Here is a 23,159-nt window from a genome sequence, read left to right as displayed (position 1 = left end):
TGTACCACCTAACTTTGCCTATTGACAGCAAGGTCTAGCACCATTTTAAATGTGGGAACTCCACTAAAATGAAATAAATCCTCACACAAGAAGAGTTTGGATGAAACCCTGGGCTTTTTTAAAACACTCTTTAACCCATTATTCTTTAATATATGAACAGAGAAGAAAACAAAAGCCTACAACTGTTGGCAGGTGGTTTTTTAATGTTTCCAAAAATAGTCTCTAAAACCGGGATTTGTTTTACAAAAGCATCCATGAATTTGACATGTATGGAATTCTCATGTAAACACAAGACCTTCTGATTCAGCCGTGGTACTAGAGGACCAAACACTGAACCTTTGGTAAGGGTTATTACCATTCACCACTGAACACTTTTTTTTTTTTTCAGGGGCCTGATGTTAAAATGTCAGTTGTATCAATCATTAACCAAATAGCCTACAGGAGATATTTAGGAGCATAAGCAACGATTTTAAGCACAGACTTAAGCAATAGTAGTAAAAATGCAGTAATCAAGCTTTGACACCTGGAAAAGGTCATGCCAACTAACTGTGTGAACATAAAACGTTTCTGCCCACAATGAGTTGACACTCCTTTCAAAAGGCATGGCTTTAGGTGTACAACCTTAACAAATTATTATAAATGTCATATAATTACGTGGACTATGCATCAATCATCCTCGGCTGCTCTTTCTAACTTATTTTATGCTCCACATGTTTTACCACAGTTGCTGTGGAGAGTAAATGGAAAGCTATAGGCCAGTAAAATGCTAAAATGTTCCTGTGTGATTCTGTCCCTGTAGAAAAGATCTTCTTGGATGGTCAAAGTGCAGCCACTGAGAGAGAGAGGCTGCCTTAAGGACAAGAAAATTTACTAAGGTTGTGTGTGTGTGTGTGTTTTAGGTGGAGTGACAGAATTTAGGAGCAGCTTTGTCCCATACTGACATCAGTTAGATCCAGAGGTATTCACAGCAGCTATGACCACAAGTGCCTCAAACAGCCGGGACAGAAAGAATCGTGACGCCTGTTCTTTGGGTCATCAGATGTCTATCACAATTTATTGGGATCTATTCTGCGGCTTCAGTCTCCATCGCCTGTCCTGTTGCATTCTCCACCGTCTTGGAAGCCTATCATAAAAAGAACAGAAATAAGCCAGAGCAAACACATGGAATTTTACTTGCAAAGGATAACACACTGTTGTTCTGTAACTCACCTTCTTTTTCTTCTTCTTCTGGGTCTTGCGGCTGGCTGAGCTCTGAAGTAAAGCCTTTATGAAAACAAAATTGAATTTAATTAAAAGACAAAAAACACCTGAAGAGCAACACACAACATGTCCACATGTTTAAAAGCTTAAATAAAAAATCTTTCCTGTTTTTCCCTTCCATCAAATAATTCTTACCTTAAGATCTGGATCCTCCACCTCATGCTCAGACTTGTAGAGTTCTGGTTCATGGAGGCTACTGGTGATTCGTAGGGGTCCGTTTGCCATGAGCAGCACAGTGAACTTGAACTGTGCAACAAACTCACCTGAGCAAACGCAGAAAACGGAGTTGGAGAGGGCCAAGCAGGCACAGACATTATAGTGCTGTTGAAAAGGTATTACATGTATGGACTAAATTATAATTTTTTGTAAATTTCAGTTTATCTTGGACTGCACAATGGTGTAGAGGTCAGCACTGTGTCTTCATAGCAAGGAGGTCATTGGTTCGATCCTCAGCTGGGAAGAGGCTCAAACGGTGGCCTTTCTGTGTGGAGTTTGCATGTTCTCCTTGTTTGCTCCGGGTACTCCGGCTTCCTCCCACCATCCAAACACATGCATGTTAGGTTAATTGGTTACTCTAAATTGTCCCTATGAGTGAGTTTGAGTGTGTATAGTTCTTTGTCTCTGTGTGACCCTGTGATGGACTGGCGACCTGTCCAGGGGTGCCCTGCCTCTCGCCCAATGATTTCTGGGATAGGCTCCACCATCCCCGCAACCCTTAATCACACTAAGCGATTTGGAAAATGAATGAATAAATCTATCTGTATATTAAACCTTATTCTGACGGGATTAGTTTGATGTAGGGACTAAATGTAATTCATCATAATTGCAGACATGTGATGTCAATCCCGTGTGAATTAGCCATGTTGGTAAATTGTGAATATTGAGGCTAAAGTGTTTTAACAGCTTTCTGGGTCCTGGACCAGAAAGACCCTGTCAGCTCATGATGTACAAAGGCAAAAAGAAAAGGCTAAAAATATAGAAACGTAGGATACAAATAGTAGATTGCTTCATGCATTACAATGTGCAGTAAGGGTATTTTACTGTTTGTAGCTTACTGGGCAAGACTTTCTTTTGTACCGGTCACATAAAATCAATCGATGAAAATCCAAACATGATTCATATAATCACACAAAATATTTGGGTGGTATCGGGGTGGCAGTGCGTTGACGTATCTGGGAGTTCATTGTGTTGCAGATTAAATTTACAGTCTCTTTGGCACACAGCCCCAAAATTTTTTTTTTTTTTTTAGCTGTCTGACAACAATTAGGGATAAGTAAGTTTATTATCATCAGCAGAACTGATTGATGACTGCCTGAAGGCCTCAAGGCCTCTTGCTCTCACTCCATCACAGGATAATGTGGAAACTTCCAATCTGAACTAAGTAGCATCAACTTCAAAGCAATCTTATAAGACAGTATTTGTCAATCCTTGTCTTCAAGTACCACTGTGATGCATGTTTTATAGGTAGCCCGGCTTTAACACACTTAAATGAGTGTCTTGTTAGCGGGCTTGCAAAGAACATGATGAGGAGCTTCAGGAACACGTCTAAGACATGCAAGGAAGTGGTACTTAAAGACCAAGGTTGAGTAAAAATGTTAAAAGACAAGCTATGAGTTAAGCTATGAACTATGAGTAAACCAGTCTCCAGGATCAATTTAGCGAAGACATATATTCCAATTTCATTTTGTGCCTTGGTGATTAACTTGGCAAAGAGACCTGAGAAAGGCCTTCCATTATAGATTAAAACTGATACTTCCCATTATCAGCTGGCAGGGTTTATTGTTGTCATGGTTACAGCTTGTCATCAGCATCAGATTATTTAGCTCACCTAATATGAGGTAAGCCAAAGTATGTGAGAAATTACATCTTGCATAACATTTCTTATCCTAGTTACTATGGTTTAGTAGCTGCCTGAATGGCTCATTTCCCACACACTGAGTGTGTCAAGTTAACCACGATGCAGCACTGACCAATGCCAGACTCTGGTCTTGCAGTCAGTTTGTTTCATTCAGACAAGCATCTCCTTCATTTCTTGTTACCAAAGCTGCCTGTGCTCTCATGTTTTCACCATTTCAAGTGCATCTTTAATAAGACGCGGTTGCACAGATTCATTTCAATCAAACTTAGTCTGATTTTATGTGAAGCACTTTGGTCAACTTCTGTTGTTTTTAAATGCATTATATAAATAAACGTGACATTGACCTTAGGTGTTCTTCAATTTGGTCCCTTTTTGACAATTCAACTCACCCTCCTTCTCATGGAGCACAGTAAACGGCTGCAGCAGCTCATGTTTGGCACACTCCACCACACCCAACCTCGCCTTGCCTTCATCTTCAAATGCTCTGAAACATGCAGAGAAAACAATAAAAGTAAGTTAGGAGATATTTTACAAAGTTTACCTAAAACAGGGAGAAAAACTTTAAATATTTTAAAGTGAAGTTGGGCTTACCTCAGAGTGAAAGGCATCGTGTTAAAGCGTCTTTCCATCTCACTGAAGAATGTTCGAGATGTCTTCATCTTCAAACCATACACCTTGTTGGGGTCTCGTTTATAAACGGTGGTCCTCAGGCCTCCATCTTTAGCCTGAAGAATAAATTAAGAACACATCAGACTTTGCAGACTTTTCAAAGTTGGGCAGAAACATACAATTATGCCAAATTCCTTCTCACCTTCCCCTCACCAGTGCTGACTAGCACATCCACCGCATACACCTCATGGACTTCAAACTCGGCCTTCTCATGGTCCTTTCTATAAATACAGAGGGATGAGGTTATCCACTGACTACAAGGATCAAATAAATCAGAGGTAACAATCATCAACTTACTTTTGCTGCTCCGTTGGGTTTTGAATGATAGTTTTCTCCCCATCAATCACATGCTGTTTGAGCTGATGGGACAGCATTCCTGTGCACAGAAATGAGTCAAGTGTGTCCGAATTGCACTGAGCAAATATAGTGGGGTCAAACGGCTCAGAAACACCACACATGTCTGCACTCACCCTCTATCAGGGAACACTTGAAAGACTTTGCAATTTTGTTCCAGGCTTCTGTGACCTGTGTGTTCTTATGAAAGAGACACAGGGGTTATTAGATGAGAAGGTGTAAACAGTGACCCTTTCAGTGAAATTAGAGGCAGTGTTACCTGGTTTCCAGGCTTCACAAGCCGAAGAGCAGCTTCCGCGCAGAGGTGAGCTGCTTTGATGACGTCAGCTTTCCGTCCCGTCACTGGTTTGTCCTTAAGCATCACAGGAACCAAGATAAAGACTGAATATCCCAATATGCTTCTAGGATGCGACAGCGTAGGAGTTTTTTTTTTTAAACAGTCAAGAGCACATACCTTGGATACACCAACAACAAAGCTGTCAGCCACATTTGAAATGAAGCCGTCGACATGCACACCCAGATCACTGCACATGCACAAAAACAGGGAAGCACAAGGTAAGAAGAAAATGCCCTGTCAATTAAACAAATTCATCTAAACATGGTTCAGAGAGCTGTGCTGCAACATTAGTAACATACATCTTGACAAGGTCCCCATCCTTCAGTATGACATCAGGGTCACTCTTCAGAGGAGAGAAATGGCATACACAGTTGTTTACTGACACACAGGTAGGAAAAGCAATGCCTGCAAAACAGAGAGGGGAGTTTGAGCCAGTCAGGGACATCTTGGATGACTTATTGAAGGCAAAAAAAAAAAAAGGTACCTTTCTTCATTTCCTTTTCCCTCTTGAAGATTTTCCCAGTTTCTGTCATAATAAAGGCATCTCCCTTTTCACAGAGGCTGAGCACGGAGACTCCAGCTGTAGCAGCTGCTACTAACATTTTCAGAGCCTCTGTTGGGAAGTTGATAAAAATTAAAAATGCTGATTAAAAACAGTACAACAGTACATACTGAAAGAGATTTTTAAACATTAGAAGTATGATTCCAAATGCCGGATGTGTTGAAATACTATACATCTATGAAAAGGGTTTTTTGGTTTGTTTGTTTTTTTTTATTAAAAGGGATGGGTTTCAGGTTGCTGGATATTTTTTCTTAAAATTAACATTTAAAAAATACTTCTTGTTTACAAAACACTTAGTTTACAATGAGCTAATGTTGCATTTATAAACATTGGACAGGGTAAAAGAATAAATGCATAAGCAAAGCAGTTGTAACAAGTTGCTATGCACAAACAAAAGACACAGTCTCTGATCATTCCCATTTCAACAAGAAGCACACCATGGCTGAGGCTGCAAACTCACTACAAGAAATCTGAAACAAAGTTTTTCTCTTAAATATCAACAAATAATCAATTCAGTGAAGGGATCTCCTCACTCCAATAACTTTCTGCAAATTTGGTTAATTCAAATGGATTAACACTTTAATCCCACTAAATCATCAGATGCAAACTTTAAATGTGTGAGGTCTCCGTCAGATATGCAGTTTTGACCTTACGTGTTAAAGTACTATTCCAAAGTTAGTTTATTTATATTAATAATAAAATCTGTAGCAAAGCAGGCATATACGAGTGTGTGATGTGTGAGAATGTGGTAAAATGCTTGACATTCTGAATTGAAGTTAATGCTTATAAAATATAGAGGTAATCATTGCATCAAAAGTTGTTTCTAGAAGTTTTTTATTTGCATTAACATATACGTTAGATCAATATATGCATAACTTATGTCATAAGATAAAATGCAGATGAATATATACCACTGAAACTGAATATATGTACCACATCCGTAAAAAGTCAGTTAGTCTGTGATTAAACACAACATAAACACAACAAAGTGTGTTCAGTGGGAGGCTTCTTCAGGTCCGCTGTGCGATTGAAAGATACAGAATATCATTCCTGCCAGCAGCCATCAGCCTCCGGAACAAGACCTCCTCAAATTATTTATCTACTACAACATTGAATTTCCCTTTTGGGATTAATGAAGTATTTTTCGTTTCATTAATTTAATTTAATTTCATTAAATACGGCAATTCTAGATTATCTTTTTTCATTGATCAGTAAACAAAAATAAAATGCGATTTTATATTTAAACAGATTTTTTTTTTTTTTTTTTTACTTCCCATCCTTTCAGGGAAGTAGCTATTGGATAAAGTTAAATGAAATTGTGTTTACATTTAAATTAGATGCAGGTTTACATTTAAACTTGTGTTTGCTCACGTCATTGTTACGTTATTAGCGACACGGCTAGCTAACACTTGCTAATCAGTTAGCTTAGGCACATAAGGATACGGCGCTCCTGTCTCGATATGCCAGCTCCACATAGTGAAAAACACAATGGACGAAATAGTATAATTTCCTACTTAAGTCTTTGTAAGATCCATGTTTTCTCGGTTATACACACTGGTCTTGTTTTCTAACATAATCCAATGCTACTGTTGCTGCGGCACATGGCACTGCTCAGCTGCTGTCTGGATAGCAGACGCTGCTAGCTACCATCAGAGCCAACTGGAAACCAGTAGACCGATGAAACCAACTGTGTTTCCCTTACGGTTTGCTATCTCAGCTCCCATCTTGTACTTGGTGACCACCAAGTCATCAGCGATGGTCTGCTCTTGCGTGTCTTCATCTCCAGACATATTGGCAGTGTTCTGACCGCGAACTCAAAGTAACTTTTTTTTCCCCCCGTGGTGGATGTCAGTCACAGGATGGACCACGCTGCTCTACGCTGTGCGCTTACACCGGCCCGCCCGACTTCACCCGACAGCTCACGATCCCGCCTGCTGCCAAAGACACGCTCAGAAGGCAAGACAATTCACGCTTGTCTGAGTGCGGGAAAACCCAAATAGCAGGAAGTTCTCACCAAAAACACGCGCCACATAAACAGAAAAATAACAACAATTAAGCTGCTGAAGGTTTGTGAGGGTTGTTGTATCAGTGACGTTTTGTTAAGTCTCTTGTAGCTTTTGGCATAATATTGATATAAATTGTGCGGGGAAGCACAATATTTCATGGTGTTTTATGCATTTCGTCCACTTAGTGATTGGCTGGACAGACTCACCTGAGGGTAAAAGCCAAGAAGGGGCAGTATCGTGGCAGTCATCACAAATTCAAGCACTTGGTAGAGTTTCATCCTCTTTTTAATTTAGAAACAGCAGCATTTTGTTTTGCTCAAAACTAAAATTTGATACGAGGCAATATTGTCAAATAACTGGCAAACCAAATCAAAAGCTTCCTCATTTCTTGAACCCGCTTCCAGATGTGGTGTGCTGGTCTTATGGTTCCTTTGTTCATTTTAGGGGCCATAACAGGTAACATGCATTAAACATTATACATTCCTCCCCTGTTGTATTCCAATATACTCTGACATGAAATCTGATACATTTTTTAATACTATGAATGTTTTTAGGTCCCAAATTGTTCCTGGACACCAATAACATGCTTTTTTAACCTTATTATGGGGGGATTCTTTTTTTAAATATATGTATGGGTAGGATTGGGGAAAAAAAGACAGCAAAATTGGCAACATTGTTAAAGAAAAACACAGAAATCCTTTAAAAAAAAAAAAAAAAAAAAAAAAAAGGCTTAAAATGGACTTAATGAAGAGTAACTTACTGAAAATTAAGCAATGAAATAAACCATTGCTCTTGATCTGGCATAAAAAAATCATGAAAACAGGCCTGGACAAAAAATATGGCATCTTTAACCTACTATTTTGTTGTACAGCCTTTGAGGGAGTCACTGCAGTCGTACGATTTTTATAGCTATTAATGAGAGTGCTGCACCTGTCAAGAGCTGTTCCAGCTTCCCCGTGATCAAAAGCTCCAGCTGTCTCATGTTTGAATGGTGCTTTCGCTAGACAGTTTCATCTCCTACCACACGTTCAGTATAGGACTCAGAATGCTCCTTGGATGTTTTAGCCATACATTTTGGGTCATTACTCTTTTTGGAAGACCCATGACCTGAGACTATGTTTACTGACACATGGCATTTAATTATGCTATATAATGCCTCAGTTATGAAATGTTATTCAAGACACCCTGTGCCAATGGCAGCAAAGCTGTCCCAGAACATAACAGAGCCTCCTCAATGATTTACAATAGCTACTGTCTTTTTTCCTGGTGTGCTTAATTTTTGTGTCTCTGATCATGGAGTTGACGTTCCTTGTCAAATAGCACCAGTTTGTCTAAAGGACATTCTCCCAAAAGCTTTGTGGTGTGTTATATGCCTTGTGGCAAATTCCAGTCTGGATTTTTTTTTTTTAAATTTATTTTTAATTGTTTTCAGCTGTGCTATTGTCCTTGGTCATCGCCAATCAAGTCCACGTTGGCTCAAATAGCAACAGATAGTGCAATCTCACCCTGATGTACTTTGCTCTTTGGTAACCATTGGCATTATCCAGCACCTCAATTTGTCATCAATTTTTCCATTGCAACCACGCAAAGATGGTCTTATAACCTTTACCATTAACATTCTTGTTTATAATTTTCTAATTTCTGGCTGTCCTTTGCTTCCTGTGATCACAGTTCAGTGTGGTACACACCATGTTACCAAACAGTAAAGCAACTGTTGTCACTTTTAAATGGGCACTGACTGATTGCAAGATTAAAGACACGTGATGCTAATTATAGGACACGTCTTAGTTTACACATGCAATATCCCTGTCAAATAAATAAATAACTAATAAACAGGATAATAATGAGAAAAAAAACACGAAACAGGCCTGGCTGGACAAAATAGAAGATTTTTAAAAAATTTTTATTTTATTTTATTTTTTTTTTACGCTGTCACTAAACTCGTGCGCACTGCAGTTATGTGGGTGATCTTCTGTCGAGAGGACATCTTTACGGAACAGAAAGGCACCGTGGCATTTCACAAGAGAACCATCAGCGCATTCAAATAACTAACTAATTAACTAACTAACTAAATAAATAAATAAAGTAAGCAAGCGTTTCGACATTCATTGAATTCATGGTACATTTATCTCAAATGAAGACGGTTAAAAATGTATTTTTAATTTAAACAAAATGTGTACGCAAACTAAAATCCCTTTTATTTTCTTTTGATAATAAGTCATGTTGGCAAATTGCAGTTGGCATAGGTAACTAACATGGGGTATAGCTGGGATTAGAAATGTGTCTTTAAACCTGACTGAAAAGGGAACAATACTGAAGGTAACTATCTTCCCCGATATAATCTTTGATCTCTGCCTAATCATGTGCGCATGCGTCGAATGCATCACATGCCAGCTAGAGGGCTCCAATGGACACGTTTCTTTATTCCGGCCCCTATAATATATCCTTAATGAATAAAAGACAAAAATCAAATGACGTCTTTTCAGAAGAAAATTGATAAATTGTTTTTATATGTCGATACATTTGAAGGCAGTGTACAAAATGCTGACCAACACGTCAGTATAATAAAATTGATTGAATATTTGCAATCATCAACTTATTGAAAAGCAAACAAACTTTAAATGCCCTTAATTGAAAATTTCACATAATAATAAAGTTTACTGTTGTGTTTTCTGCTATCATATATTTGGTTTAATTACATAGTACTGACTGCACAAAAACATTGAAATAACAATAACACTAACAAAGGCGAATTTCTTTTGATATGAAGATTTTTCAAAAGCCTTTGGATGCAAAGAAATTATCAAAAGAAGGAAAGCATTATAAAACTCATGACAGCAGACTGCATTAGTAACAGTGTGTCTGTCCCAGTCCACATTATTAAGTGCGTACAGCATCTGGCTTGATGAACAGCCTGCTGTGCCAGTAGTCTGGGTTGTCAAATGATGTGCTTGTGCCAGGCTCCCCGATGCCGGCACATACCTTGATGTAGTCCCCGATCCCTGCACACCTGCTACTGTCCATATCCTCAGCATCGGCCCTCCCCTTTACCGGGAGGTTCTCATATTCTGTTTGTCCCCACCCTTCAGGCACCTCTCCAAATACAGTCATTTCTTCATACTCCTCCATGTTTCCTCCCCCAGGTGTCAGCACATCTGGCATGACCGTACTGCTCAGATCCCCCTGAAGAGTGGCTTGTTTATTTATGTTGTGGCACATTTCAGCTTCCTCTTCTGCCTTGTGCTCCTTTTTCAAAACACCCACTCTTTGGTCTGTATCCTCCATCTGAACCTCAATTATTTCAGATGTTTGATTCTCGCTTCTCTCCCATTCTGGGTCACCTCCCTCTGAAGAGTCAGAATGCCTAACGTCCATGTATTCATACTTACTAATCCCTTGGCCTTCCTCTGCCTGGTCATCCACAGTGTTGATCTCACTGGTAAAGTCTCTGGTGAGCAGATTTGTTACAGCTCCTTCACAAGCCTCAGGTGTATGATTGCATTTCACAGCTGAAATTGGAATAACTTCATGTGCTTTGTCCTGTGTGGTTGGCAGAGATATGAGGGTTGGAGAAGGCAAAGGAGAAACTTTATGGCAGAGTGCCACTGTAGTGTCATCTCTCTGCGAGATGCTGGTGGTCAAGTATGGAGAAGCAACATTCTGCATGCTCATGGTTTCGTACTGTGGGGAGGGATTTGTCACCATGTGGACTAGATTACTCTTTAGTCTTGAGTTCCTTCGGCCAGAATGAGATATTCTGGGGACTGTGAGCCACAATAAAAAGGGGAAAAAAATTAGGGAAATATTTTTGATGCGGTTATTTAATTGTTGCACAAAAATCAACTTAGTAACTTTTCTGTTGTTCATATAAAGTGGAAAATCAGTTGTTTTTTTCCTGCATGGAATTTACCTCTTTCTGGTGTAGCAGGTGACCCAGGCAGGACATAGCCATAGTGGTCCACATCATCCTCCTCTGCTGTCCACACCTTGTAGGAAGGTGGACTTGAAGCTGTTGAAAGCTTCCTTCGTCGGTTGATGGGCACACGCAGGTTAATCTTATCTGAGCCAAACTTTGTCCTGTTGAGGTTCCCGGTTTGTAAACTTTTGTCACGCAGCTCTGCTTCTCTCCCATTCATTTTGAACTCTGACCTTTCTGGTAGTGTACGTACTGAGCTCAGACGAGATCGGTGAAACCACAGCTGAAACAAGAAAATGAGAACTTTAGCAATTAAAGTGAGAGATTCTACTACCTGATAATGTAATGGCACACTGGCTCTTTATGAAGCAAGGTAGTGTGCCAATAAGAAGGAAGTCTTATCTTGATATATAGTATGTTGTGTATTTTGCATGCTTTTTTCTAAGTATGTGTGTTCATCACACCTGACAGAGGCTGTCTGCAGGACTTGGGGTCATTGGTAGGTATCCAGTTGGTGGTGGCTGAGAAGTAACACTCTGCAAATCCAAATGTATGTTATTTGTTAATGGATTGAAGCATGATCCTAAATCAGCCCATCGATGAACTTTCAAGCATTTCTATATTACCCTGCATGAATTGATCCTTGAACGAGACAGACTCCAAGATGGAGAATGCTGAAGGGGATGTGCAACCAAACCATCCTCAAGTCCCTCTTCTTCTGGGTCTTCTAAATCTGTATCTAAAAGTCCTCGCTCTGACTCTCTTCGACAGATTTCGCCCGGACCAGAGTCTTCTCCTTCCAGCTATAGAATAACATGAAAGAACAGGGTTAAAAAAGTCAGCAAAGTTAAATCAAAGCTAAAATGAAAAGTTGTAAAACAAGTAATCCAGATGAATCCCACCTTGATGACAAGATACCTCTGAGGGTCTCTTGCCATCCGAATAAAGTCGCTTGCCAGTTCTTTGAAGGTTGGCCTTACATTTTCATCTATCATCCAGCCTTAACAGAGAATGTATAAACATACTTATACCCAGTCTGTATTTGCTATTATAGACTATATTTAATGAAGAGTTTTTGATTGCTTTTTGCATGCATGTGGGAGTAATGCTCTGACGCACATTTAACCATGACCATGTAGACATCTATAGTGCAGATGTGAGGCTGTGAAAGACGTTCACCCTTCTCCAGTAGACCTGGGACTTCCTGAGGCTGCACAAAAGCATATGGCTCTGCACCAAAAGACATCATTTCCCACACTGTCACCCCTGTCCGGGAAAAGAAACGCTACATTTAAATGCCCATTGAGAAAAGATAGACAGACAATAAATAACTTTATGCACAGCAAAGCCTCTCACCATAACTCCAAACATCACTTTGATGAGTGTATCTCTGAAACAAGATGCTTTCTAGTGCCATCCATTTTATTGGCGTCTGAATGAGGAGAAAAATTGCAGACAAATATTTTGGATCAACTGAACAGTTTGATTGCAAAAATGGTCAACAGTAATATAAAACTGATGATGATGATGCAGCAACCTTTGTGTCTGTATAGACATATTTCTTGTCATCAGGATAAAGAAGATCTGCCACACCATAGTCTGAGATCTGAATCTGATAGTCATTCTTCATCAAGATGTTGCGGGCTGCTAGATTCCTGTGGACCATGCAGTGTTCCTCCAGATAGAACATACCCTAAGACACAAATGCATGTTCTTTACTTACTCTCAAGCATCTCGTCCATGACATTTGATTGCTTAACCCTTTCATGCAAAGTGGCCAATAGTAGACACATATTTACAAGCTTTTTTCTTGCATATTCATGAATGAGGATGTTTTTTTGTTTTAAAAAACAAAAACAAAAAAACAACCAAAGAACACTTCAGTAAATGTTAGTGAGTCATCCAATATGTTTGCACTCTCCGGAGAATAAATAAATATATGATATAATTGTACATAATGTAATTATGCAAGTTTGCCTTTGCGATACATAGGAAAAGAAAATGATACAGCTATAATTTATACAAGATTTACATAATATAATTATGATTATATATTATTTTATACATATTTCATAGAATACATTAAAACAGATGATAAATCATGATCAATTCTAAATATAGCTAATTAACAGTAAAAGTATCATTGCATATGTCTACAGAGGTAGAATACTATTTAAAAAATGTTGCATTGGTTTTTTTTTTTATTAATTCATGCATGAAAGGGTTAAAAGAGTTCTGGCAGTACTTACCTTAGCAATCTGCACGCACCAGTTGAGGAGACGCTGGGGGTCCAGGGTGTTCTTATTCTGCCTGATGTGCTCTAGTAAGGAGCTATGAGAACTAAGCTGGGTCACGAGTTGCAGACTGACACCTGGACAGATGCCCAGCAATCTCACAATATAGGGGTGATCCAGGCTGCCCATGGACAGCATGTGCTGCAAATGATTAACCAATAAGACATTTTATAAATTTGATGTTTGTTTGTCATCATTTTCTATGATTTTACAAAAATTGCTATCTGTGGTTTAAAAAAATCCCCGAGACTCACTTCAGTGATTTCAGTAAAGGTCTGTCGGCCTGAGGTGTCCTGTATGGTTTTAATGGCAACAGGGATCTTCACAGTTTCTCTTTCTGGAGTCCAAAAACCCTTTAATACAACTAGTGTTTAACAAAACTGTAATAACACACAAATTAAAGCATAATCAGTGACTGTTTGTCAAGAGGAAGTTAACAATACCTTGTGCACTGTGCCAAAAACACCAACTCCCAGCACTTTGATTTTTTTCAACTCTGAAGGCCTCAGAATACGAGCATGAACTTTGGTTCCTTTCTCTCCGGGACCCAGGGGCTCAAAACTCTGCCAAAACACAAAAAAATATTCCTGGCTAACTCTTGTCTGTGAAAACAAGTGCATGAGGCAATATAAACCAATGGCAGCTTATTGCAGCTGTCAGCGTTTATGCTCTCTAAAGTCTCACCTCTCCGCTCTCAAGGTATCTTCTCATGGCTCTCTTGTGACGGATGGCAAGGCCTCGGTGGTACAGCAGTCCCAGGAAAAACAACGCCAAGCAGACAATTAAGCCAGCTGGGACCCCTAAAGCTATACCTGTGATCTGACCACTGCAGTGAGGCAGAGAGAGTGTGGGGCTATAGTTAGAAAAGACTGTATGAACACAATATATGCTTCAGTTGCAACTCAATATACCGCTTTATGCTTCATGAGGTCTGGTTTTCTAAAGTCTGAGCACATCTACTGCCCCTAAATAAATAAAAAAGACACATTTTGTGGCATATGAGGCAAATGAAATATGAAGCAAAAGCAATATTTAACCATTGTTTTGCTGCACTATCTGTATTTTATAATTCAGTTTACAATGTGGGATTAATCTGTCATGATGTAAAACATGCAGAAAAGACTGGTGCTAAGTATACATCTGTGTACTCTCTGGGAAGCTGCCTCTCTTCTCCAGGAGTATTTTTTACAGCTGAGACATGCTTTGATTTTTGAGAGATTCTGAGATTTATTTCTCAGTCATAAGAAGAATAAATGGAGGAGGTGGGAGATTGGAAAAGAGGAAGCACAAATGGGGCAGACCTCAACTGACCTCACTTCATACAACACATTTCTCATAACAGTACACCAACACAAAAAAGTAAGGGTTATAATACTTGACAAGTCATTGACATGAACTTTTTTTTAAAATAAAGTGATGTAACCCTCTTATGTTGGACTCTTAACATCTGATCAGAAAAATGAAAATGTGTGAAAAAACTAGTGGGTATCACCGCGAGCATTGGCGGGACTGCAGTCATTTCTGTGCAGTGTTTTATTAGGATGTTCAGGGGGAAACACTCACCTACTAACAGCCAGAATTGCTTTCTCTAGACAGTCATTTAATCCTGGGCCAAAGCATCTGAAACACAAAGTAATCTCAAACTTTAATGGAAGCAGAGTGGCACTGCAATAGAATATGCAAATACATGTACAAAGTATATAGTTTAAGCTTAGTTTTACCCCTGTGTGCAGTTTTGATGACATGGTTCACAGTGGCCGTCCCTGTTGGGATATTTGAAAATCAGCCCTTTCTGTCCATCATTTACACCAGTGGGACAAGAGGACATGCAGTAAGGACCATCCCGAAGATTTGCACAAGCCACACACTCATCTGCACCCTACAGGAGAAAAAGCACAGACAATAAAACTAAAAACAAAAACCCGATAAGATGAAAGCTGCTGAGAATTTGTTCTCTAAGGTGCAAGAAATAGTATAAAGTTAGTTTTTATGTTTTCCAAGGAGCTGTAACTGTATATTGACGAGGTTTACTGTCACTTTTCTCACTTTTATTCTAAAATAGCATCTCATGACTTGATGGTTTATGACTTTTAGAGTCTCGAGTTCAGAGATAGGGAGTCTTTCTCTTTGGAGTTGGAGTGCTTGATAATGTTTTTCAAGCAATTGTAAATGTTAACATCACACACTGACAACACAAAATGCAGTGCAGCAGGTTAAGTTTAAACAAGTAGTTGTTGAATCATGTGAATTGCAGGTAAAAAGAGCTCATTTGAAAGCATCGGACAAAGATATTTCTGTATCACCAAAGCAAGTAATTACCGGTCCAGTGCAGCTGACCTTCCCCCGCTGAGGCTTGCATTCTGGATGACAGGCAACACATTCACCATCAGACCCTGCAAATTCCCTTGGAGATCTGCAGAAAAATGTAACTGCATAAGAAAAACAAGCAAGCCACCTAAACCAAAAGAGTATCGACTCATAACTACTGACCCAAAGAGAAATTTACAGCTGCCTATGCATGTGCCTTCCCGGCTGTAGTTCCTACAGGAAAGACAGTGGTCAGGACCTGGGCCCCAACAGCCAGAGTCTGAACAAAGTGGGTTGCACACATGGCCTTCTGCAACTGCACACACAGCAAGTGTCACACTCGCATTTTCCTTAAAATGATGAAACACTATTTTTATGTGATGCATCACTTCAGAGACTGGTTGGCATTTCTCATAATAAGTTAAAAGAAACTCAAATGAAACATTTCACTTCATTATAGCACAGGCTCGCCTCACCACATTCTGCCAGGGGCCTGTTGTTGTTGAAATTGTTGACTCGAACTCTGCGACCTCTGAACAGCTGTGTCCAGTTTACAGTGTGGTGATAACAGAGGTTAGCATTCTGACTGATGTATACACTGCCATCACTGATTTCCCGGAGAGAGCGCAGACCCAGTGAGGTAAGAGTGGGGATGTGCATCACCATCAGAGAGAAGCGCCTTTTGTTGGTGGGTTGGCGGAAACACACAGAAGAGGGTTAGCAGGAGAGATATTTCCATAGCAAAACATTATAATACTTGTTAAGCTGTATTAACACATGATTTCTTGTAGGTTCCACTTCATTAAGGCTGATTTTAGCCAAGACGTCAATTGTTTAGATGGGACTCACACACAAATGGACATTAGTTCACAGCTGTGAAGCATGGAGAGAAAATGTTGTTTATTGTATAAACATTGCACATTTTTTTCTTGGGGTTAATTAACAGACCAGTTTACAAAACTGAACACACATCCAAGATTGTGTCATGTGTGAAATCACATTGATGAGACAAAATATTGCAACAATTTTACTTTCCATTCAGACTAGTTTGGGAAAGAAACATCAGAACAAGCCTGAGAATTTATGCAGGTATTTATAATTACATGTATGCTGTTAAAATATTAGCTTTTTATGCATGCAAGGTGTTTGTGTTGGCAGAATATTTGATTCTGAAGGTGAATTTACTGTCAGCCTTACTTGTACAGCGACCTCCCTTGAATTGTAGTGAGACTTGAAAATGCAGACAGGTCATTCAGTTCTTTAGGCCATGACTGGATGTTCAAAATATCTGACAATAAAACCAAATGGTATAGTTATGACAGTAATTTACAGCACAGTAACTCATGACTAATACATTTTCCTCAACAGATGTCCTGTTATCTTTCTTTTGAATATACAAGCATAACTGAAAACACGTTGATCAGTCATTACAGATAAGGCTGCACTGATTTAGACCCAAAACAGGCCCAGATCATCATACCACCATGTTTTGCAGATGCAGTGTTACAACAGCTTCCTGTCTTTTTTATTTATCTATTTATCTATTTAGTTGTTTTTTGTTTGTTTTTTTAAACAGACAGGAGAAAAGTAGAGATGTGTTTTTTAAGCACATAGCTTTCCATCCACAGCCTTGCCATGGGGCAGATCAAACTGATAGATTAAGTTTCTTTGAATAAAACACTTGCTTGTTTCAGTCTTTGTTTGCTCGTCTTCGCATCTTGCTGGTATTTTGGAGTTGGGAGGAAGCAACTGTGAGTCACTGCTGGTAATCAGTGGAAGGCAACATTAGTCAGCCATCATCCATGCAAGGATGAATAGCGAGGCAGATGGTTCTCATTTGAGAAATTAGCAACAAAGTAAATAATTGCCTGAGGCCAAAGTAATGCAAAGTAAAACTCATTGTATCGAGCATTAACTACAGACACAGTGACGTTTTGGGGTTTTAGGTGTTCTGGATGGCAAATATTTGCTTTTATGCTTCCCTACCCTTTTCTGAATACTTTTTAGCTTTACACTCCATCAGACTCCCTTCCTGAATGTCTCAACTAACACAGTTCTGATCATCATCCACTGCTGGAAAGACAATTCCTTCTTATAAGTACTTTACACAATCCCACTTTAATAATGGAGTCATAATGTGTCATTATTGATGATTATAAACAAATCCATCATGGAAAAGCAAACCTGTTATTTCCTTCACAGTGCGGAACACTTCCAACTTTCTGGCATCAAGGGGAGGGATGCTTTTAAAGTCATCTCTGTGAAGAATAAAAAACACAATATGAACATGCAGACTGTCCAACAGTGTTTTCTAACACTGTCTGTAACTTATGCAGACTATTACCCAAGAATCCCTGTGACCAGGAAGTGAAGGCTGCCCTGGATCTTCGTACAGTTGATGAAGCTGTCGATGTTGCTTGAGTCCACTGTCTGTCTGTGCTCGGCACCAGTGCCTTCACACACTACAAGGATGATCAAAAACTATTAATATCTTTTTGTGACTAACAGAAAATCTTTGTATAAGAAGTTAAAAGTACTTTAGCATCAACCTTTTGGACAGAGTCCGCTGCAGAGCTCACATTGTCTCTGGCCTTCTCTTTCCACCTCCATCTTGTCTGGAGGACAAGCGCTCACACAGGAGCTGCCATCCACCACAAAATTAGCTATAAACAAAATTAAATGAAAGATATAGGAGAAGTAAAAATAATTTTTTTTAAAAAATAAAAAAAAACAGAGAGAAAATCTGTAGCAATTCAGAGAAACTTTCATTCTATCAGGGCTGATACCAAATATCTGCATTATTTTCTCAATCTGTTGATGGTTTGTGGTAAAATAATATATGGCTATACATGATATTCACAAAATACACACCAGGCACTTACTAGGGCATTGAGAAACACAGATTGATCCATACTGGTACTTGGCATTTGGATTTGTCTCCATTTGAAACGTCTGCTTGTTATAGATGAGAGTCTGGGGACACTGGGGGACACAGGCTCCAGAGTCGTTGAAATGACGACATGCCTTTACAAATGCATACACAAAAATACGCACAGTTACATTTGAGTAAGTTCCATACGGCGTAAGAGTAAACTCTGACATCTTATATGTTAAACCCAGATCAACTCTGGTCAAAGCTGCAGAGTGTTAATGTGCACAATGAAGGAGTATAATAAAAAGCAAGAAAGGGAAACGTCCTAAAATATCAGATGGATGATGTAAACTTTCACAGCAACGCTCAGCTTTGATTCTCTAAGTGAGTGAACCCACATACCTCTATACTATACTATACTATACTATACTATACTATACTATACTATACTATACTATACTATACTATATTATACTATACTATACTGTACTATACTATGCTATACTATGCTATGCTATGCTATGCTATGCTATGCTATACTATACTATACTATACTACTGAAAACAGAGGACAGACATTTGGATGGCAATGCCCTAAAAAAAATTAATGACTTTGTTCTCTAGTATTGGACTCCACTACATTTATACCTTCAGCGCAAACATTTGTTTGTACAAACATAAATGATAACAATATTGTTAGAACAAAACCTTTAAAGGATTGCTGTCATTTCTGCTGCACAGATGCGTTTGAATAAACATGTTTTAAAAAACAACTACTCCCTGTGGTACCTGACACCCCCCCCCCCCCCCCCCCCCCCCCCACACACACACACACACACAATTTTTTTTTAAAGATTATATTATTGTTTTGTTTTCTATTGTTTTCCAATCTTTATCTGACTGCCTCTTGTCTGCAAGCCACCATGTGCATGTCCCTTGCCTCTGATCAAAGATCTGTCAGTATTTTCCATTTGGATCATTCTCCTCGTATCACACTAAAATCATCAAAAAATTAAATTCCAAACAATTATCCAAGCAGATATGCAGTGATATTGAATTTTAACACGAGACAGTGACTGCTTGGTATACAATAGCCCAATTTGACTATTATGTCGTCTATCAATTTATAAAATACAATCTCTAAATGCAAAACTTCATGAACAGTAGTGTCAAATGTTGCAAATAAAATTTTCATTTCTATGAAGCAGATAGGTCTGTATGGAAGAAGAATTATTAACCAAGATAAGATTGCGCTCAAACAGCCTTTCCCTTTATTCTGCCAGAACATTCTTATAAAGAGTCAACTAGAAAGCACTTACAAAACAATCTACATCCAGAGGGCCTTGGCATCCGGCTGCACACTCTATGTGACAGCAGTCCCTGGGGCTCGTCCCAAAGCAGCGGCCATTGCACTGCGGAGCGCACACCATCTTAGTCACTGAGACACACATGAGAAATTGCCTGAACAGAGGTCATCTGAATGAGATCATCTAAATAAAACTCACTAATTTAACTTATTTGAGTGCTTGTGTCCAAAAATAAAGCCATTTATTTCAGTAAGTGAAGTGGAGGGATAAAAAATTCGGAACAGAAATGGAAACAGAGCATGTGGGCACTCACAGATCTGACACTGGTCCTGATTTGGCCCCCAGCAATAGTCTCCACAAGATTTGTGACAGAGGCCTGAGAGCAAACAGGAAACAGACAGAAAGAGAGGCCATTCAGAAAAGAAAGTGACAATCTGGAGATCATTGGGGATTGTGAAATAGAACTTTCCAAAAGGAGACCTTTCTCTCCATTGTAGTGTATGTCGATAGGAGCGCTGTTGTTCCGTACAATATCTTGCCAGAAGATCCAGGGTCCATAAACCAAGTATTTGTTGTTGATAATCTGCACACCTCCCTCCAGAATCTCTGTGAAGAAACATAATGCAGCAGAAAGCACGTCACACATAACACCTATAAACAGTTTAGCCTTTAATGAATATGACAGTGATCGTTGCATCATTTTTATTCGAATATGCAAAGTAGCTTGTGAGATAAAGTTTTAAATTATGTCTAGAGTTACAAAAAAAAAACAAAAAAACAGTATCTGGGAAAGTGCATCTGCATTATGTATACATGTGTGTGTTCTTAGTTTTCTGGTAAATATTGATTATATGTTACATGTAATAAATATTTTAACATACCTGATGTATCTTCTTACGTTACAGATTTCCTGACAGTAATATCTCTCCTCTCGTTTACCTGTTAGATTTGCGAGTCCAAGCTGCCTCAACCCACTGGAGCCATCTTTGGGGTAGTTGAAGAAAATGGACAGGGCAAAGCGTCTCTCATACAGACTGTTTCCTCTGATGACCCGTAACTGTCCCAAGGGAATCTCCTGAAAATGGTTCATAGCAATGAGGACGTAACCAGTAACCTCCCGGATTGTCTGAGGAAAAAAAGGAAGATTGTTCACAACTGAAGTATCAGGGAAATTATGTAATCTAGTTTTCCTTTATGGTTCAGAACAAAGTATTGTACAAACAAACCAAAGGACTGGAGAGGGATGGTGTTTACCTGGAGGAAGGAGAAGTCCCAGTTACTCTCGATCTGTGTGATCTCCAGGTTTCCCATGATGATCTCACAGCCGTCATAGCGGTCCTTAATCATGTTGTACTGATTCTCTTGAGTACCAGTAGAGCTCAGACCATTTTGAGTACCGGGACACACCTCTGGTAGTTACGGGCAAGATGGAAAAGTGGGAAAGCTTTACAGACCAAAGCTCACACATCCACAACTCTCACGCCTTAAAAATCACCTAAAGTTAAATCTCAGTGATCATTGCACTTAAGCATATTATCTTTTTGCACTAAGTTTTTAAAAATGCAGTATTCTCTAAAATAAATAAACATTTTTCTCATTCTAAAAACTAATGATGTCCTCTGAAGACACAGATACAGAAAATGTGAATCCTCTGGGTTGTATTGTTTCTGCTGCATTTGTTGGCTTGTTGTGTCTCCTTGGTACTGCGTGAGCTGCAGAGTTTGACGTGAAGCAAACAAGAAGGCTGTAACCCTGGACGTGGAGCTGTCCAGGCCTGAGGGTGATGAAGAGGAGGCCGAGGGTCGACAGAGAAGGGCTTCTCTTAGACAAAGCGCTTCATTGTAACAAAGCTATAAATGTGGACAGTGTGTCCCACTGAGTGAAGAGTGATGCAGTGACAGACAGTGCTTCTGTGTGTGTGTTTGCGTCTGTAGGGTGAACCTTGCTGAGATCATACCAAGAGACAATAGGCCATGTGTGAGTGGGACGTTCTGGCAGAGAGGGAGGGGAAATATCGTGAACGGAAGGAGACATGCACACCACCTTCTACGAGGAACAAATACTGTGGCACTAGGTCTTCATGTGCTAAATTAGGCACCAGCAGCAGTGAACTTGAGTCACATTTCCTGTTTTCATTTTCAACATGCAGGTGTAAACAGCTACAGTAAGGCTGATAAACATCCTACAAGGTTTGTTGCATGTAATTTATAGTTAATAACAGAACTGAAACAAAAAGAGACGATCCTTCAAGTAAACGGCAAGACTGAACAGAGGTGAAACTTCCTCAAAAGAGCTGATCAATATTTCTGTTACAATACTTAAAACACACACAAAAACCAGATAACACACATTTGAATGAAAGTGATTTAGTAAGTTTCAGTACTTTGATATCAGTATTAGATGTAGTTTCTTATTTTGTTTTTCATTTGTGCATTTTTATAAGCTTTAATGACTGCAAATGCAATCTTATACAGATGAACAGATAAAGAATGATGGTAAAGTTCTTCAGTGGCTTTAAATGTAAGATTCATTTAAAATATTTTACTATGGCAGTAAGTAGAGGTATTGAGAGCTTATGGTTCCCTACAGTTTTTTGCAGCTATGCAAATCAGTTTTAAACATCAATAAACTTTATTACAGGCAGTATATCAGATAGTGATGTGGTGATTTAGGTGATATGAGACTTGACTTGGTCCAACAGTAAAAAAAAGACTATTATTGAATAGAAAAAGAGCAAGTCCTTGGTGAAAAAAAGAGCATTGGCATTGTCAACCACATGAGTGTTAAGAATATACAGTTCCACAATACATTCTTGCATCACATGAGACGCAAAATATGGACAAGAATGTTGAGGGAAAAAACACCAACAAATGAAGTGAAGATTTTAACTTAAACGTCACCTACCTTCGTGAGCTTGAGATGATGCCGTTTGTGGCCTGCATGACAATATCACACACAGCAATATGATTCGCAGTTGATCCATGTTTGTTTTGTAATTGTCCCACTGAAATATCAGCACATCTCACTGATTCGGGAAGTCCTCCAGGTAGAATTTTCTAAATCATGGATTACAAAATGAATCCACTTCCTTCTTCTGGCTTTGTGAGATGAGAGGAAAATCCAGTATCATGGAGTGAAGACAAATGGAGCTTGTTGCATCACATTTATAGAGCAGATAAACTGATAGAATCATTTGCAACACTGAAAACAGTGTAGAACTTGCAGCTTGATGCTGGGATTTCCCTCCCCGAGAGAGGCATCTGATTGGCCCATTGCCAGAATTTTTCACCAATCAGAGGTTGGTCCGTCTTTTTTTCCACCCTGTGCCGCAGGCTTGATCTTTGCACTAAGCATCCAATGCATTTAGCGTTAGTGCTTGACAGTTTATAGACTGATAAAAGGTACAAATAAAAATAAA

The 23,159-nt window shown here is 39.2% G+C and overlaps 2 protein-coding genes across 2 annotated transcripts; both read right to left on the bottom strand.

Moving 5' to 3' along the window:
• Positions 1 to 183: 183 nt before the first annotated feature.
• Positions 184 to 6,927, bottom strand: LOC306755334 (proliferation-associated protein 2G4-like). The gene is made up of 13 exons (XM_079239691.1): positions 6,743 to 6,927; positions 4,963 to 5,091; positions 4,778 to 4,883; positions 4,596 to 4,665; positions 4,401 to 4,493; positions 4,258 to 4,321; positions 4,085 to 4,163; positions 3,930 to 4,008; positions 3,710 to 3,843; positions 3,508 to 3,602; positions 1,396 to 1,523; positions 1,210 to 1,263; positions 184 to 1,123 (listed from the first exon to the last, which is right to left on the bottom strand). The coding sequence occupies exons 1-13, from the start codon at positions 6,828 to 6,830 to the stop codon at positions 1,064 to 1,066; spliced, it is 1,179 nt and encodes a 392-aa protein (XP_079095817.1). The 5' UTR covers positions 6,831 to 6,927; the 3' UTR covers positions 184 to 1,063.
• Positions 6,928 to 9,535: 2,608 nt separating this feature from the next.
• erbb3b (erb-b2 receptor tyrosine kinase 3b) lies at positions 9,536 to 22,866 on the bottom strand. Its single transcript, XM_079239233.1, has 28 exons — positions 22,646 to 22,866; positions 20,996 to 21,150; positions 20,681 to 20,867; positions 20,222 to 20,347; positions 20,055 to 20,117; positions 19,754 to 19,872; positions 18,446 to 18,587; positions 18,113 to 18,226; positions 17,908 to 18,025; positions 17,748 to 17,821; positions 16,761 to 16,851; positions 16,040 to 16,242; positions 15,747 to 15,879; positions 15,576 to 15,669; positions 14,978 to 15,135; positions 14,820 to 14,876; positions 13,941 to 14,082; positions 13,700 to 13,819; positions 13,511 to 13,609; positions 13,212 to 13,397; positions 12,500 to 12,655; positions 12,319 to 12,394; positions 12,082 to 12,228; positions 11,865 to 11,962; positions 11,589 to 11,765; positions 11,427 to 11,498; positions 10,957 to 11,245; positions 9,536 to 10,810 (listed from the first exon to the last, which is right to left on the bottom strand). Exons 1-28 carry the CDS (start codon positions 22,722 to 22,724, stop codon positions 9,927 to 9,929), a joined length of 4,359 nt encoding a protein of 1,452 aa, XP_079095359.1. The 5' UTR covers positions 22,725 to 22,866; the 3' UTR covers positions 9,536 to 9,926.
• Positions 22,867 to 23,159: the final 293 nt, after the last annotated feature.

The sequence above is a fragment of the Telmatherina bonti genome (genome assembly GCF_933228915.1).
Source record: "Telmatherina bonti genome assembly, chromosome: 4".
Lineage (NCBI taxonomy): Eukaryota > Metazoa > Chordata > Actinopteri > Atheriniformes > Telmatherinidae > Telmatherina > Telmatherina bonti.
Note: the sequence above shows the minus strand (reverse complement) of the source record. Positions and strands in the feature narration are given on the sequence as shown.

What these genes read in the sequence shown, in the direction of transcription:
- LOC306755334 (XM_079239691.1), bottom strand. Translation starts at nt 6,830, where the DNA reads ATGTCTGGAGATGAAGACACGCAAGAGCAGACCATCGCTGATGACTTG. An exon ending in GGAAAAGGAAATGAAGAAAG is followed by an intron (nt 4,884 to 4,962) that starts GTACCTTTTTTT and finishes TCTGTTTTGCAG; the next exon opens with GCATTGCTTTTCCTACCTGT. An exon ending in TGTGCTCCATGAGAAGGAGG is followed by an intron (nt 1,524 to 3,507) that starts GTGAGTTGAATT and finishes GCGTTTGCTCAG; the next exon opens with GTGAGTTTGTTGCACAGTTC.
- erbb3b (XM_079239233.1), bottom strand. Translation starts at nt 22,724, where the DNA reads ATGGATCAACTGCGAATCATATTGCTGTGTGTGATATTGTCATGCAGG. An exon ending in ATCATCTCAAGCTCACGAAG is followed by an intron (nt 21,151 to 22,645) that starts GTAGGTGACGTT and finishes CGTAACTACCAG; the next exon opens with AGGTGTGTCCCGGTACTCAA. An exon ending in CACTGTGAAGGAAATAACAG is followed by an intron (nt 16,852 to 17,747) that starts GTTTGCTTTTCC and finishes TTTTATTGTCAG; the next exon opens with ATATTTTGAACATCCAGTCA.